Raw genomic sequence first — 18,995 nt, forward strand, 5'->3', positions numbered from 1 at the left:
TAATAGCTGTAAGACTATAAATGAGTGCTGTACATCTGTAAATCTGATCTTTTCACCCAAGTAAACATCTGCACTCTCTCTTTCCTCTACACTGCGAGTTACACTTCAGGCACACAATTGCACTATAAACTGTGATTAAACATCCCGTATGACTAACATTTGCAAATTCCTTTCAGTCTTTTAACAGCATTTTCCAAACACACACTTTTGGAAAGTGTTTTGGAAGGTCAGAAGTGTGTGTGTGTGTGTGTGTGTGTGCCGTTCTGTCGGTGTGGGTGGTCTGGTGGCCTCTGCATACTGTAACTCTCTGTTCTACCTGACATTGCCATTCACCTTCTGCTTAAAATCCACCAGCAGCCCAAACTCTGTGTTCTGCATAAGAACACAGCCCTTTCCCTGTTCTACTGTTATTACATTACGGTAGCTACCACTTTTTAGTCTTGTCAGTTTCCAGGCAACCAAAACATGGAACTGGGCAGCATATTGGAGCTTTTACTTGCACAGTGGGCTAGCTAATTAAATTTATGATTCGTCCACTCTGGCTTTACTTTTGGTGCCTTTCAACTCAGACTCAGATGGTCCTGATTAAATTCTGCTTAGATGGGGTTGATGTTATTAAAGGTGCAATAGTCGATTTTTATTATTATTATTATTTTTTTATTCCTTACTTGTACCTGGACGATGTGTAGAACACAATTTAAAAAAAAAACAAGACAATGCATTAAGCCATGACCTTAAGAAAAGTGTATGAAGTCATTGAGAAAACCCTTTTGGAAAACTGACATATGGTCCGGAATGCTTGTTTGTGTTTTTGGATGTGCCTCCTGTTAGTCATTCTATAGACGCTCTACTCTACGGATCATCGTCGATCCTGGAGGCGGAGTTTTGTGACCATGGGCGGGAATCATTAAAATTTGGAAACCACCTGTTAGAGATCTAATCTTAAAAAAAAAGAAGACTAAGCTTACCTAATGCACCTTTAAATGGACAAAAAGTGTGTATGACGTGGTAGTGGCAGAATTTGTAGACACCTTGTTGTGTTGGACCACTAGAGGGCAGCATATCATGATCCATTACAGCCACATGTCCATACTAGACATGCGAATTGTTCAGAAAGTAGAGTCAAATAGAAGTTGTTTATACTCAGTACCTTACTGCTACCTTCATAAACAAATATCTTTATTACATGTTTGATACTCATGTATCTACACCTGTGCTTTTTTGGTTTTTGTTTTTTATGCAAATGAATGGTAGTAGAAAACCATTGTAAGAAGTGTTGTAATTGTAGTCTAGAGAAGGGCTCAATAGGCTGTAACATCGTTTTGGTAAATATCTGCAGAAACAAGCATTTACAGCTGGCGTATGTTAGCTCTTTTGCTTGCTTTGCCCAAATTAATTGTTTTTTTCGTAAACATTTATACTCCCATTAAGAAGACATCTGGATTTTTAAATTGCGTTTAAAATGACAGGGGCATTTAGATGCTAACAAATGAGTCTTTCACTTTCCTCTCACAGAAGCGACGCAGTAATGACAGAATTATAGTGGGGTTTTATGATGCCGCTTATAAGTATTTACTGTCAACTGGTTAAGATGAAAGTGCAGTAAATGTCCACCCAGTGACTGAGTGTTTATAGAGGAGACTATTACGGCCATGTGTACTGTATGTACGTGCTAGTAAACAGCCTTATTGGCATCTTTACTGTGTGCTTGAGCCCATTTGTTGGTTGTTTAGGATATGCTTGCTTCTACAGTTTGCCTGTCAGTTGGAGAAGTGTTGGCTCTGAGACCTTGCCTTTTTTCCTTACGCAATTCTGCTCAGATGTTTCACACAGCATACTGAAGTGCAGCATTCATTTCCAAACACAAAAATGCACAGAACACTGGTGGTGTATACCAGGACAGGGGAGCTTCTAGCATTGAAATGACTTTTTTCTCTGTCCTTTCGTGTATTTTAGCTACAGTATTTCTAAAATAAGTTAAAGATTGTGTGGTAGATCACTCATTTCTCATCATATAAACTTTTTCTTTTTGTTATATTGGTTTACATTACAGTTAGTATTTTATCATTTCTTTTCTTGTACAGTCTATGGTGTCTGAGTTCAGATTTGTCTCCAAGTGGGCAAGAGGCTTTCATCCAGAAGTTCATTTATAACGCTCCTCCTGGTATTTATCACTGCTACTTTCTGCAGTCATGCCTCCTATGGGCAGAGCGCTGGTCTTCCTTGGCTAAATGAACTGGCAACATGAGCCTCAAAGCAGCAGTGGTAGTTGAGCTCTCAGGGGTCGTGGAGCATGCTGGGATCCAGGCTTTAAGGCGAACAGTGTCTCCGGTGTTTGCTCGACACTTCCTTTGATACAGACCTGCTTTATTTCAACCAAGCCAGAGCTGGTAAATCTCACACAGCCCCCCCGGTGTTGGATGAAACCAGATCACCGAAGTGCAAATGAACATACAGGCCCCCCAGTGGATAGACAGGGGGCTGGGTTTGGGCTGGGCTGTGCTGGGCTGTGTGTGTGTGTGTGTGTGTGTGTGTGTGTGTGTGTGTGTGTGTGTGTGTGTGAGAGTGAGAGTGAGAGAGAGAGAGAGAGAGAGAGTGGGTGCAAGCTCTACCTTCATTAGAGTCTAAGCACAAAAGTTTTTCCCCCCTCTAAAGTGAATATACATTGAATATAGATGCATATCAGTGTATGATTCTAATTTGTCTGTGGTGCTGTAGTTGATTTCTAAACACTTTTAAAACTTTTTTGCTAGGGTTACAATACATATATCTTTGTGTTGAACTTGCAGTTAACCATGTGTCTGTGTGGTCTCATTCAGGCACACTGGGTGTGGTCACAGAGGTTACGATGAAAATCCGTCCAGTCCCTGAGTACCAGAAATACGGCTCTATCGTCTTCCCAAACTTCCAGCAGGGCGTGGCCTGTCTGCGAGAGGTGGCTAAACAGGTAACATCTAATAGTCTTATAACTAATTCAACAACCATCTGTTATGTGATTGTATACAGTGACGAATATAAAACTTGAATATAAAAAAAATTAATATAAAACTTAAGAGATACTGGATCCATTTTACCACATGGCAAAACCCTTCACTTGGTGAAATTTTGACATTTTCTACTATATATAGTTCTGGAAACTACAGGCTTTCCTGAACTGAAATTAAACATTTCTGCAAGTATCTCAATCACAAAGTTATAGCATTTAAATTCTAGTTACCCCAAAAGTAAAAAAAGAAATTGCAGTTAAAGAGCTTAACATTATTTTCCAGTTCATCTATACTACTGAGATTCACCCAAAATTAAAAATAAATATAAGAAGGAAAGAAGAAAAATACAAGGGTGTTTTTCTTTTCTATGTGAATTGTTAGGCCAGCAGAGAAAGCTTTGCTGGCCTTGAGAGTTTGCCAGTGATGGCACTGTTATTGATGACTGTATGTTCTAGCTCTGTGCAGCTCTGCTCATTATGAGAGCATAAATTAGCTCTGAGCACAGCAGACGATGAAGATATCGATCATGCTGTTTAGGATGTGTGAGTTACAGATCCTTTCCCAAACTTTTCCCCCAGGACTCTCAGTAGCCTGAAGCTGCTTTTCAGCATAACAGTGAAATAGGCCGGCTCTTAGTGCGTCATTTGGACAATGCACATCCTAGTTTTTCTGTCTTTATTGATTTAAACATTTAAAAGGACAGGTTTAATGACAAAAGAATTGTGAGCCTCTTTCTACAAATTTCCTACAGATACACTTTGAGTGTTTGTCTTAGTTTGCAATTAAAGAACCACTGGCGAAAGATGGTCACAAATTCTATGGCACTGATGTTAGGTTTCTCTGTGTTTTGTGTTTTAGAGATGTGCTCCAGCTTCTATTCGACTGATGGACAACGAGCAGTTCCAGTTTGGTATGTTTTTCCCCCAATCAGAAATGAATGATGATATATTGCTGTTCTGTCTTTCAAACATCAAAGCTCTTTAACTTTAAAATAGGGGTGGGCGATGTGACAAAATTAGCATATCTGAAGACGTTTCAGTGATAAACGATATGCAATGTTTGATTTAAAACAACTGTGGATATTTTATTTAATATTTACAAAATTATTTAACACTGAAATAGAAGGGAAATAAAAAAACATCTGTACAAAATTGTAATTGATTGTAATTATTCTAAAAATACTGACGATACTCAGGATATCTCAGGAAAGTTTATTGTGGCATATTACATCATCATATTGGCCAACCACAACATTAAAGTGCATGTTACGGAATGGTTTGAAAATAAATAATGGCATGTGTTGATATTCAAATTTGCACTTTATAATAGATTATTTTTATAGTAATCAATTTTTTGAGTGTGTTTTGTGTCAGACTTTAGTTAAATTCAGGAATTTTGATTTATAAATCTTTATTATGGAAATTACTATAAAATTGAACATTGCTGAGTTTAAAAATCATTGGAAGTATCAGGAATGAAAGTCATTGGAAATCACTGCTGCATCCAGCAGCCTTTCTGTATTAGCCTTTTCATTCGATGCTTGACGAAGCTGTTATTGATGTTTTGGATGCTGCAGCGGGACCCATTATTAATGAGGCTTTAGTTTCGGCTTGGCATACTGACTAAAATCAAAGGAAATGAAATAAAAACAAATCAGTTTTCACAGCAGGGAAGCAAAATCTGCTTTTGGCTTTAAAATCTATTGCAACATACTGTATCTGCAGTTTTGTTTGTTGTTGTGTCATTAGTCAAGAAACAAGGCGACATAGAAGTGCATATGCGAGTGTGCAGATGTGTGTAGAGCTGTTACCATGGTTCCAGTGGTAACTGGAAGGCTGATGGAGGAATATTATCCCTACAGGACTGAATATCCAGCAAGCGATCTGATGATCAGTCACAGAAATTAGAGCATGATTATATATACAAAGGCACAATAAGGTTAAATGTCAGTTGTCTTTGAAAACTATTCTGTGAATTAAAGGTGCATGAATTAAAAGAATTATGTTGTTCAGAGAAGATATAAGACAGTAAAGACTGTGCTGTCCTGTTATTTAGGCCTTTCAATCTGATGCTGATGCACTGATATAATCAGTAAACACCCTCACTGTTTACAGGTTTATCTTAATGATTCAAACGCTCACTATATTTTGCTGGATCTGTATTAGGGCCCTTATTTCACCTCAGCTCTGTCTATGAAAACAAACTAGTGTTGTATGTGCAAGAAGCTTTGTTTAATTGCCTGTAGCTGATGCATTCTGTGTTTTCTCGTGCATCAAGCAGTTTAATTTTGCATGATATAATTCATCTACAGAGGCCGACTCAATTCGCGGTCTCATCTAAAGTTAAATCGATCATTATCTTGCCAGCTGAGCAGTCGAACAAGCCGACACACGATCCAGGAACAATGAAAAATGGCCCTGGCAACAATTAAGCTTCCAGCATATTGACGTCTTAGAGTATTGTATGTGGATATATGAAGGAATCTAAAGGGATAGGAGATATCACAGGAAAAGTTCCTCAGTCTCTAGGGACCTCATTAACTCTCCTGCAGTCTCACATTTTCACCAACGATGCACTTCTCCGTCTCCGCCAGAGAGAGAGAGACTAGCAGCAGAGAGAAAGATTCAATCCCTCATTAATAAAGGCTTTTATTTTCCTAATTATGAGACCATATAGAAATGGAGGCTAGCATACTTTATTGCTGAAATTACACATAAATGTCCTTCTGTTCCTTTCTTTTTTTTCCCCTAATTTTTTTTCAATAATAAAGTATAATTAAATCCACGGTATGAAGCCAACCTTTTAGTAGACTTTATTCAAACTTTGTCATATTGTTAAATTATAGTTAAATGTTTTATGTTTTTAGTAAGCTACATCCTTCACCATTAACTATGTTATGAGGGGAAAGTTTTATCATTAAAATTGTGTTTTTTGGTCAGTAGTTGTATTTTGGTTCTAAGATGTTTTTATGAAGAGTTTGGAAAGGCTGTTTTTTGCCTTTTATAATTGCATGCATGTTTTCACAGAGCACCTTAATTAGAGGTCCATATAAACGCTTTTCTTATGTCAGGTTTCTTGCTCTGAAACATATCTTTCAGTATTTTGACAAAATCCAATTAGAAAACTTATAAGTGCTCTTTTATATCCTGACTGGTGAGGAATTGAGTAAGTTACATTTCAAAAAGAGAGACTAAAAAGGTCAAGAGAGCAAGTGTTTGAGAGCTGCCTGTCTGCTGTCTGTGTGTGTAGATGGATGGATTGATGAAAGAAAAGGAGGGAAAGTGGAATGTACAGAAGTGAAGTGACAAGTGAACTCTCTGTAGACTGTCCCCTGATGTTTTTCCCCCTCCTCTGTGTGGGAGTATGAGAGATTGATAGCCTTCCCCTCGGCTGTGGCCACTCACTTTTGTTTGTCCGCGGCGCTTTGTGCGTCCATTCAGAAATAAATCAGTGTATGTAAGGGAGACTTACATAGCAGTGTGGAAAGCATTTCCTCTCAGTCAGAGGCTGATATATGGCCCTCAGGCCTCGGAGTCTCCGCTGCTGTACTCTTGCTCACTCTCCCCCATTTGTTACGCTGCTATTGTTCAAACCGCAGATCAATCTGGCCCGCTAAGCCTACGTGGATGAAAGTGGGCCACAAATGGGTGGCGAAAATATGACCTTCATTTATCTCTTGCTTTTAATGAGTCAAAAGCTGATGTGAGAGGTGTTGGACTACTGGAATGAGATTTTATTATTATAGTGCTTGGCTGATGGTATGTTGATGATTTGTGGGTGTGTTTATGGCCTTCCAGGTCACGCTCTTAAGCCTCAAGTATCCTCCATCTTCACATCATTTTTGGATGGGCTGAAAAAATTTTACATCACCAAGGTAAAAGACAAGTGTCCTCATCTGTTACTGTTCCTGTTGCTTTAGCCTTATCATGGAGCCTCACTTGCAATTAAACTCACTTTAATGACCTTATTCAACAGTTTAAAGGCTTTGATCCCCATCACCTTTGTGTGGCCACTCTGCTGTTTGAAGGAGATCGGGAGAAGGTGTTGCAGCATGAGAAACAGGTTTACGACATTGCCGCCAAATTTGGGTAAGATATTATTAGCTTTCTAAAGTCTTTGGGCTGATGCAGGGGCATGCAAATGCAAATTAGTGATATAACACCACAGGATTGCTAATTTGGTTTCAAATTTGCTTGCCTCAAGACCCCTTTCAGTGCAAATGCTAGGCCAAAACAGACTTTTTGCAATGTATGATAACACTCACTTCAATATAAATAGTCTACTTCAATGTAATACTATTTAAATACAACTGATTGAATTATTTTATCCATAACAAATTAGAACAGACAAATCATTTGTTGCTGCTATATATGAATCAGACATTTGACACAGAACATGGCGTGGATCAAATAATCAAGGAATATCATATAATTGATAGAAGCAATAAAATTTCTAGCAGAACTAGTTACCAAAATCACCAAATTCTTTGGCACCACTGAGGGCCCATATAAACACTATATACTAGAGGGTCATGCATGAGTGAACACCTGCTTCTGAAAACACATTTGGCTTTTCCCACAGCCAGCTGGTTATTTCTACCACTAAAATATTGACTTTAGAAGTGAAAACAAATTGTATGTAATTACAAAAATGTCAGTGCTCTGAGCTGCCAATGCACACCTTGCTTTTAAAGGGAATGTGAGTTCCCTTTAAAATCATGCTGCTTGAGAGTTCCCTTTAGTCATGCTGCTTTAATTGGTTATCTTCATAACACATCTTGATAATATCTTAGTTCTAACCAAACCTTTTTTACATGTGCACCACTCTTTGCCGGGATACACCCACCTGGACTATTGCCTTGACATTATGGTTTATTTTTGCTCCTGGGTTATGGTCACAAAAATAGGGTTCTTCTTCACGTATAGGTCTCTGGTAGATTTTGAACAGAGTACTGTTCAGACTGGATAAGATTTCCAGACATAAGTCTATTAAGTAATTTTGCTGGAGTAAGTGTGTAGTAATTATGGTCGACTTGCATCTCTGTGAATCACATATATGGGAGTGTCTTCAAGATGTACAGCTGGTCGTCACACCAAAATACTACGTACACCACATATCTTTAATGCAAGCTGATTGTTCTGACCTTTACTATAACCACTTGAACGGCTAAAACCCCAGAGATCACACTGGTGATAATTACATTATCCTACCTCACCATAAAAAGCTAATCCAGTCCAAATAGCACTTAGCTGTACAAGGATTAAGCTCCTGTTATAGCCCGGGGCATTAATCACAACCATTGTGTGGAGCAGTTTTTAGGAGTCAGTGATGGTGATTGTTTGATTTCTGCGTACTTTTCCAGAAACTACATTAAACTTACAAATCTATAAAAATTCTGAGTAACTGTACCTGCAGTTAGGAGTCACGTTACCATTTAGCATTTCTAATCTATTCAGTTAGCTGGTTATTGAGTTCCTGAAGAGAGAGAGAAAGAGGGAGAGAGAGCGAGAGAGAGAGAGAGAGAGCGAGAGAGAGAGTGTCTATGTGTGTCTGTCTATGTGTGTCTGTCTGTGTTTCTGTACATCTCTTGCACTCAAAGAATAGAGAAACAGTGATGCTCTAAAGACAATATCAACTTCGACCTGCTTCATGGATCAAGCCACATATTACACTATTTCCTGCTGTTTTCATGTCCGTGTATTAATACTGGGGAGTGCAGTAAGAGTGTGTGTACAGTATACAGATCCCCAGGGCTATAACACTATAGTTGCTATGATTCTTGCATGGTTCTATACCATTACAGGTGCACGGTCCCTTCCATCAACAAGAGCAATCTGTGTCCACTATTGTTTATCGGCAAAGAAGCCTTAATCACTTTGTGTGTGTGTGTCTGTTTGGGTCTGTGTGGTTGCAATACTGCCTGCTGTTTCCATAGAATCAAAAGTAAATATTTAACCAGCACTGATCATTATGGGTCATCAGAGTCATAACCTTTAACCTTTATTGTGACCTTTCTAATTCATTCTGTCATATCTATGCCAGACACAAGCTGTTGTTTTTTCACATTCATCATGGCCTTTTCACTGGACGAATGATGGATTTGATTGATACTTGAGCAGAATGTGTGCTAGTGAACTGTGGGGGGAAATGGGTAAATTGATCCATGGATTCAGCCATAATGAGGTTGCTTTGATTAGTTTGGGTGGCAGAAATTTAATTAAATGATGCTTTTGACTGATACTGCTGAACATACCTAGGACTGCTGGTTGCTTGGCTTATATGCGTGTGTCTGTGTGTGTTTGTCTGTGTGTGTGTCTGTGTGTGTGTGTCTGTGTGTGTGTCTGTGAGAGAGAGACTGTATGTTTGGTGTATGGGTGAGTAAAAGAGCAGGTGCGAGTGAGAGAGTGATTCAAAATCTCTTAGTGTCCATAAGAGGCATTTGTTTTGTTTTTAAATACATTTGATTAGACTAAGTATGTGATTCATTTTATTAATTTTTCACACATTGTTGTCGAGCAGAGAAAAATATTTATTCAGTGCTGTATGTATTTGAGTATTCTGTGTGTGTGTTTTGTAGGGGCCTAGCAGCAGGAGAGGATAACGGACAGAGAGGATACATGCTCACCTTCGTCATTGCTTACCTACGGGTGCGTTTGCCTCACTCACTCCTTTAAGCTAGTAGGCTGTTAGAAGTGCAGAATCTGAGATGAGTGTGTTGACAGATGTCTGTCTTTGTGTAGGATTTGGGGATGGATTATTATGTGATAGGCGAGTCGTTTGAGACGTCAGTGCCTTGGGACAGGTAAGAGCTGCTTTTCCATGCTCTCTGTCACATAACTGACTATTCTTGAACCAGTGATGCTTATGTTTCTGATCTGTTGTACTTCCCTTTGTTTCTTTCTCACCTTTGTCATCATCAGGAAGTATCAAACTCATAACTCTTACAGTCTTGTTTAGCCACAGATTCCCCACAAAGTCCCTCTTAATAGCCTATCTTCCAAAAATAATGCACATTCTGTTAAGTGTGAATGCTCAGTGATGTAAACTTCTACAGCTGTGGCTCCTCTTGCCTTCCACATCTGCCTAATTTATCTTCTTCTGCTTCGAGCTTTTGCACTTGTCACTCACCTTCTGATGCTGTGGATGGTTTATGCCCCCTTTATATGCTCAAGATCCAGATAGATAGAGTTGTAGAATAGTAATGAGTTACAATCCCACTATCTGGTGTCACCCAGAAGAGGATAATTTCCCTTTTCAGTCTGTTTCCTCTTTCTCATGTAGTTTCAGGGTGTTTTTCCTTGCCACTGTTGCCTATGGCTTGCTTCATTATGGATCTAAATCCATATTAGATTTCTCTAAAGGTGCTTTGTGTCTATTGTTAAAAGTGCTATACGAATAAAAGTAAACTGGATTGAATTAAAAATTAGATATATATTAGAGACTTAGATAGAAATAGAGGCACACTACTGAAGCCACCACTCCAGTGGTGCATACATTCGTACACTTGTCTACAAACCGGTCTTCTCCACCTTATGCACCTTGTTTACTTCAACTTCGAATAAATAATAATAATTAACTTCAAATAAAAAAGTCTGAACTAGCCTGTATTAGCTAATTTTTCTCTGAGTGACAGTAGACAATACTTACAGACACAACATCAGGTGCTCTTTTGACTTCAGTTGGGGATTTTTACTGAAAAATAAACCCCACAACTCTGCATTCACATTATGTCTGCATTATCTGGGAGTATATTTACATTTTATTCATAGCCAGCCAGTCATTTTACAGTGCAGAGAGCAAGCACCGCTACGGCAGCCAAGTGGCTTAGGGACAGTGAGTACATTCCTAGAAAACAAAAACACACTTCCTAAAAAGGTTCCATCGAGGAAGGCTAGGGAATGGAGGAATGAGTGAACTGGGTGTACATATATATTCCTGCCACTTCAGACATGGTCTTAGACACATCTTTATTTCACAATGACCACACTGTTCTTTAAACTACACACCATAACTGTGAAGTACTTTTCTGCAGTGTTTCAGGGTTTTGAGTGTTGTCTGTGCAAGTTGCTCATTAATTGTGTGTCTTCTGGTTTGTGTGCGTGCCTGTGTGCGCTTGTGTGTGTGTTGCAGAGTTTTGGACCTGTGCAGAAATGTGAAGGAGAGGATAGTGAGAGAGTGTAAAGAGAGAGGAGTGCAGTTTCCACCACTGTCTACATGCAGGTACAATTCGCTCATCCTTTCTGTTACTCCACTGATCTCTACTCTCAGACTGTCGAATCTCTGCTCACCTACACTATCACCACTGAGGCAAATGATTGGCCAAAGTTGTTGTTTTCCCAATCAGTAAATATGCTATGACTTTGCTGTTCAAAATTGTTTGTGGAAATACTCAGTGTTCTAGCATAATCTCTATCCACAACATCTGTAGCATATGTGTGATTAGCTCAGACAAGAAAATTCAACATGTTTATAAAAGAAAACCTTTTTAGTCGAAACTCAGTTGTAATGGAAATCTAAGAGCAGTTGTTGAACTCAACCAACAAACATTTAAAATACATGACTTTATAATACAATTTCAGTGCTAGAATTACTCTCTAGCAATAAAGGGCTTAATCTAAAGCTGGGATTATGCTGTATGATTTTGCTGTTTCTCACATCGTAAAAGAATTCTTTGGTCGTAAGTTGAGATCACATGAGTCATTTTAAAGGCATTGCAACAAAAGACAGCCAACAGCAACGTCCTGCCTGTGTCACAAATTTACTCATTAAAATCTCAAAGTGTGACCACTGCAATGGTGCTCGTCTAAAAGCCGTCAATAAAAGCAGGTCTATCATTAGATGATTCTCAGCAAGTACATCTGACATGGAATACATACTTTATTGCACAGTCTGTAGAATTTGGCCAAGATTTTATTACAATCGTCTCATACAGTGTGACGAGTAATAATCTTAAAAGACAACTATAATGACAGTCTAAACCTGGATTTAGTAAAGCTGTTTTTATAGAGTTTAATCCAGCTTTCCAACACTGGAGCAATACAGTAGAAGTTACTTACGCTTTTCTGAAAGTTTTATGTCATCCATCAGTGATCAGACCCACACGACTGCGATGGAAATACATAATCACATACTCTTCCCTGTGAAAAAGTAGTGCCATCTCTGAAAGGCCACAATATAAATTTAGGGCATATTTACAAATATCTTGTAAATATATTTGAAAAAGAATTTATGTCGTGCAATTACGTGTTTAAGTTAAATGTTTATTGACACTCTTACTAGTGTCCTTTCAAATGTGCTGCAGGAAATAGTTACATAGTTAAATGGGAGCTTGTTTGACTGCTAGCCTGCAAGCTGGAAACTCTTTGAACCCAGCTCTGTTCACCTTCACAATGACCCTGCCAAACAGAGAAAAAGAATGAAGAGAACTAAGGGGAGAGATGGGGATGGGAATGGGAGTGAGAGACATAAAGAAAGGGCAGAGAGAAACAGAGAGAGAATGAAGGGGGGGAAAGGAGAGATTAGGTTTGAAACTTGATTATGCCTCAGCCATTCATTTCCTGTCGGTTGCAGTGCAGCTGTGTGTGACGTGATTGATGTGGCCATTTAACCTCTGGAAAGGGCAGTGCCCCAATTGACAACACACACACACACACACACTCGTCCATAACATGCTTTGAACATGAGAACATTAAATGTAGTGCATTCATAACACGATTCTTTTACACATTGATTGCGTAGAAGTCAGAGCCACCTACACAGGAAAGAGCAAAGCATCAACATGAGTGTCAGAACAGAGTGAGGATGAGAGTCACTTCTGGTTATAAATTATAATCCGAATAACCAGTGCACCATAATATAGTCCCTACCACACAGTCTATCGTCACTAAATCTGGGTGAACATTCAGCAAAAACTACAATAGAAACAGTGGAAATAGAATTAGCAGTGCATAATGTGTGTGCAGATCAATGATAATCACATTAACAGGTTATTCTTTAATAGTCTGATACACATTATGTGTCTGTAGTCTGCAATCCAGATGGCCGCAAGGTGGGAGGCCGAGTCTGTGTTGCTGGACTGATAGTGCTGCATTAATGTGTCTGATGGGTATTTAATATCAGATGAATAGGACGAAATTGAAAGTGACAAGGACCACCACCCCCCACCCCCAAACACACACACACACAGGCACGCACTCACACACACGCTCAATCTTCTCACCCGCAGAGCTGCATGATGAATCAGAATAGATCCTGTGACTCGTGATTTTAAAATACAAAAATGCCACACTAATGCTATTTCACTCAAACAAAAAGCTGAAGGAGTGTGGTTATGGTGACAGTGCCATTTAGCATAAGTGTAAGTTATTTTATTGGTTATTATGTACTTATTAAATCATTGAACTTCTCACAAAACAAAAAAAATGTAATTATTCATATTGAATAACTTCAGAAGTCAATTTAATTTACCTTCTTCCTTCCTTTCTTTCTTCCTATCTTTCTTTTGTCTTCTTTCTTTCTTTCTTTTTCTTTCTTTCTTTCTTTCTTATTTGTTCTTTTCCCTTTTTCCCCTCATTGCTTTTTTTCATTTCTTGCTTTTTTTTGTTCTTTAATTTTTTTCCCCCATTCTTTCTCACCCTCAGGGTAACACAGACCTATGACGCTGGTGCCTGTGTGTATTTCTACTTTGCCTTCAACTATAGAGGTCTCAGTGATCCAATACACGTCTATGAGCAAGTGGAGGTAATAAGACAACATATTATTCACTGCTTTTTTGTTTATGTTAGAGAAACTGTCAATGCTTTACAGTACTTTTAACATAATATGTACCCTGTTCAGACTAGTTTGTCTGAATAGTCCTTGATGGCAGGATGGAAAACTTTGCTCCACTGGTCCAGAACAGAAATGATCCATGAACTTTTATTGCTCTTTTGTGCAGCACGCAGCCCGAGAGGAGATTCTAGCCAATGCAGGAAGCCTGAGTCACCATCACGGAGGTAATATTTCCATACACCCTCAATCAAAACACTCATACCTCTCTGAACTTTGTAATGTTTCACTTGTCAAGCGGATCAAGCAGCTTAGTAAAGAAGTGTAAGGTTATATTGCTAACCTGACAATATGATGCTCTTAACAAAAGTAGAATGAAAGCATTAGATCATTAGATTAGTAGATTTTAGAGTTTTAGATCATTCGATTTTAATATTTCAACTGAGGTGTTAAAATAGATTTCAGTGAACATTTCTGCTGTTTGCTGAGAACAAAACTGAAAGGAAACACAATGGGCTTCCTCAGTGGGTCTCATAAAGCTCTGGGGTGTAGCTGAAACTGTGACTTTATCTATATTACTATCTACCTGCTGTTAGCCATACATCACTAAACACATTAATCACGACCATCACACACATATACACAACACACTCACACTCACACTCACACAACCTCCCTGATATCAAACTCATGCCCCCCCATGGGCAGTGGGGGTGTGTGACAAATGAAAATATGGCTAATAAAAAGCTTCTGGTGATGTTGGGGAAATGAAAGTGTGACCCACAGAGGAGAAGAGGATGAGGGGGCATGAAACTGCTGAAACAGGGAAAGGAGCTATGAAGAGAGGAGAATTTAGGTGTGTGTGTATGTGTGTCTGTGTGGTTGTGCATGTGGTTGTGCATGTGAACTGTTCTGTGTAATTGTGATTAATAGCAGTAGCACAGTGCTATCTGGCTGCCGACAGCCTGCTTTGTCTGCCCACAATCACAGCATGATAAATGATGTGTGTGTTTGTGTGTGTGTGAGAGAGAGAGAGAGAGAGAGAGAGAGAGAGAGAAGGAGGCAAAGAAAACAGATGTAGTCTGGACCAGCGAGGTGGGAGGGCACATAGTGGAAATACACACTTTACCAACTTGTGTTTACTGGAGGTCAGACCAATGAATACAGAGACACACATATTTGTAAATTGCATCCCATGCATACACATCCAAAAGCACCCTGAGGCACTCTCATCCTTACTCTCATACACACAGCCCGGCTCAGGAACAGTGGTATATAGGTAGATAGTGTATTTCCGCAGGTGCGTGTGTGTTTCAGGGCCGAGAACAGCAGCATTTCGGCCTGTCCTATATTGGGTTTATTCTGTACGTCCTCTAAACCAGGGGTGGTTCCCAAACGGTTTTTTTTTTGTTTGTGTTTTTTTTTCCCGCCCAGAGACCTCGTTTATATAAAATTTCCACAGACCCTCTAAGGACAGATTTATTTTTATAAACTATTCAAATTTTAGGCTTACTATTCCTTATTTGTAAATTATTTATAGACCTAATTGTTGCTTAGGTTGGGTTTGGATTAAACTCATTAAATTCAAGTGAGCAGTTAAACAGGCTAATAATTGTAGGAATAATAGTTTATCAGTAATAATAATAATGATTATTATTATTATTAGGAGAAGAGGATGAGGGGGCATAATAATAATGATTATTATTATTATTAATCAATAATTAACATTTTGATCAGAATGGCTTGTGATTTCCACCACTGATCTAAACCAATTTAACTGTGGAGCATCTGAAATGAACACGGTCTTAATTTGTTAATATGATGTCTATGCACAGCCAAGTAGCTGAATAAGTATAAGAAAGTACCTTCTACTAAAATGATCTGTGTTCATACTGCATAAATTATTGAGAACCCTGTGCATAGAATTAAATTATAACAAAAGGTGAATGTAATGCTTTACTCAGTCATATATGAGCTGTTAGTCACATGGCCCAGCTATATTTTATAGTATTCTTGTACTGGCTTTCACTCAAGCTATAACCCAGGCTTTTTTTATTAGATTAGACATGCATAAACTGTTTATTCACCCTTAGTAGTATAACACTGGCATGTGAAATGTTTATTTCCTCTTTTTACCCAGTTGTTTTTTTCCATGACCAGAAATAAACTCACCTCCGCTGACTTTGGTGGACAAACCCAGCACTGGGTGTAACATTCAAAATCTGCCAGTACATTGGGAGTTTCATAACCACATTTTTCCAAAAATTGCCCTTGCATTGCCATATGCTGTCAAAATGGTATTTTTCTGCCTTTAGGGTTAGAGTCCTGTCTTATTTTTTGTACCCCTTTTTTTCTGGATGGATTATTTTTGTTAACTGACTTCAACATAAATTAACTAAACACCACAAAATTATTTTAATATGTAAGAAAACAATATGAATGTGATAAATGGGAATCTGACAGTTAACATGTCATTATGCACAGGAGCTCCTATAATTAAGAGAATCCATAAAATGTCTAACAAAAATTATTGCCAATCACCACAAAGACAACAAATTAGCTAATATAATGTCCAAGAGGTTCACACACAAGTGAACAACCACGAAAGTGCACAAGAAGACAGGAAACACATTATACCATAAGCTGGTTATTTCTACCATATAAATGAAATCTAATGGTGTATCATTGTGGAAATGTCACTGTGCTAAGCCACAGATATACACTGAGTTTTTAAATGGAATGAGAAGAGCTGATTTGATTGGATATTGCGGCAGCACGCCTGACCACACTTCTTAACAAATTTATCCTATCCAAGCCCCTTTTGCAATAACATGGCTCTTTGCCAGGTTTCTGCCTGCACCAATGTCCAAAATGGCACCATGCTCATTATTTCCTACAAGTTACAAAGTACATTATGAGTGTTTTGTATTATGAGGCTACGTTATTTGTAAAGTAGCCTATTGCAGTGCATTGTGGGAGTACAGGAGTGTACTCTGCATTCCACACTATGCTTCTGTGCATTATATATAACGAAAAGGGTGTGAGGCATAGATTTTATTTGTTAACCCCCAACTGCAGCAATGCTTGTCTGTTATTGTTTAAATGGGACCCTCAGACATTTAGCCTGATTTTCTGTTATTAGAAAAATTTGAGATTTTAACAGATTTTTAGAGTTAGAACAGACTGTGCTAGAGAAGTGTGCAAATAATACCACAAATCAAATTTCTTTTTTCTTACACACAAACATGCACAAACACAGTGAGTTCTGAGCTCTTACTGAGCACGTTGGGATTTTTCAGCCTGAGGGAACACATTCTCTGTTCAGTGCCTCTCTCTCTTTCTGACGGTGCAGTTTTGTTTGTCCCAGCTGTGCGGTCATAACTGTGCGAGATAGATAGTGACGAGAGAGAGAGAGAGAATGGGGAGAAATTGACATGATAGATGTGTAAATTATCTCTGTGATGGAGGCAATGATGCAGCCCCACCACCTTCTGTTTCTCCTTCTCTCCCTGAGGAACGTGGGATAGTGACGATAAGTGGAGGACGGCAAGGGGGGTGGGGTGGGGGGGGGGGGTGGCTGAGAGAGATGGACTGAGCGAGAGAGGAAGTAATAGATAAACCAGGTTACTTTGTTTCTTGTTGGAAGCTACTGATCGGTTGGCAGGAACAGCAGGCTCTACTATTGTACAAGGCGCCTTTTTGAATTTGCATGTGTATGAGAGTCTGGACTGTAGTGTCGCCAGCCGGACTATCCGCAACTGCTCCTCTACCAAATATCAGCCTTCATCTGACCAGATGAAATCATGCTATGCTGGTTGTGTGAATAGTGTGTGTTTGCGAATGTGCAGAATGTATAACTGGTGGGAAATGATAGTGATCACACCACCACAAAATAATTAGTGCTGTCTGTTAGTACTGCCTTAATGTGTGTTATGCACTGCTCAATGTTAAAGGCAGCTACACTAAACTCAGAGTGAACCTAAACTAAAATAAAATAAAATGCTAAAATGAAATAAAATATAACTAAACAAAACAGACTGATTTTTTTCAAGTGTTACTTCAGTGTGGAAAACAGCAGTTGGCAGAAGAGCATCTCTGTGAGTCTTTGTTGTAGTGATGTTACTCGATGTGAAGCATGTATTTATGCTTTTTTTTCCTCTCTAAAGATTAGAACCAAAATAGCTGCACAAATTGTAGTATGTCCCCAAAATGTCAGTTTGACGCCTTAATTTAATTAGAATAGATAAGAGTTTACTTAGAATTAATAAGAATACATCTGATAGAAACCATAAACTTTAAGAACTCAAATTAAACTGAAAATAATGTAAAAATTTAAAATAATTTATAAAAAATAAATAAATAAATAAATAAAATAAAAAAACTATAACCACACTTGTACCCACTTGGACTCACTATGGCTGAACAATACACTTAACAGTGAAATCAGAAAAAAAAAATGATTTTGCTTCTAGCATAACAAGTTTTTAACCAATATTCTGACAAATTGCAAGTATACATGAGGTTGGATGAAGAAAATAAATTTTTAGTTAGTCCTACCTTTAAGCCTCGTATAGTATTGTATATTTCTGTTTTGTTACATAACCCTCTCAATATGTAATGATATGATCGTGATATGTTTTGCTTTGGTTAAAAGCTGGATTAAATCCCGGGTCACAGAACACCATGATCACTGATAGGTGATAAGCTGTGATAAGCCCATAGCAGGGAGGTAACAGGATTGTTAGGGCCCTGTGTGTGTCAGGATGTGTGCCAGATTATCTTCACAAAAATTACTGTTACCATAACAGTAATGTAAAGAGAGGAAGTTAGGCAGAGAAGGAGAAGAGAGAGGGCTTTATAGAAAAAGAGAAAATGATACTGATAGGAGGGGCATGAATGAAAATGAGGGAGAAACTGACAGGCTTCATGGAAGCAGACAGACATGAGGAGACGTGGAGAAGAGAGACAGGGAGTGAGGGAGGTAGGCAGAGCGTAGCGAGCTCCCCTCCATAGGGAACACCGGCAGCTTAATGAGTTTGATAGTCTGCTGCTCTCCATAAATCACACCATGCAAAACATCTCCCAGTGTTTCAGGAGTGTTCCACCAGCGTTCCAGCCCCCCATAAACACATCCATCACCCCCTGCTTACTCTCTCACTCACACAAGATTGATGTGCTCACAACCGTCTGCCACATGCACCCTGACACTCTCTCTCTCTCTCTCTCTCTCTCTCTCTTTCT

General features: G+C 38.7%; 1 protein-coding gene across 1 annotated transcript in view; it reads left to right on the top strand.

Moving 5' to 3' along the window:
- agps (alkylglycerone phosphate synthase) overlaps positions 1-18,995 on the top strand; it is a 37,247-nt gene that overhangs the window by 17,439 nt on the left and 813 nt on the right. The window contains exons 11-19 of the mRNA XM_026911937.3: positions 2,820-2,947; positions 3,846-3,897; positions 6,785-6,861; positions 6,963-7,075; positions 9,565-9,634; positions 9,728-9,789; positions 11,118-11,207; positions 13,628-13,727; positions 13,924-13,981. Coding sequence (XP_026767738.1) covers positions 2,820-2,947; positions 3,846-3,897; positions 6,785-6,861; positions 6,963-7,075; positions 9,565-9,634; positions 9,728-9,789; positions 11,118-11,207; positions 13,628-13,727; positions 13,924-13,981 — 750 coding nt within the window. The remainder of the gene's footprint in view (positions 1-2,819; positions 2,948-3,845; positions 3,898-6,784; positions 6,862-6,962; positions 7,076-9,564; positions 9,635-9,727; positions 9,790-11,117; positions 11,208-13,627; positions 13,728-13,923; positions 13,982-18,995) is intronic.

The sequence above is a fragment of the Pangasianodon hypophthalmus genome, chromosome 5 (genome assembly GCF_027358585.1).
Source record: "Pangasianodon hypophthalmus isolate fPanHyp1 chromosome 5, fPanHyp1.pri, whole genome shotgun sequence".
In the NCBI taxonomy this organism is placed as follows: Eukaryota; Metazoa; Chordata; class Actinopteri; order Siluriformes; family Pangasiidae; genus Pangasianodon; species Pangasianodon hypophthalmus.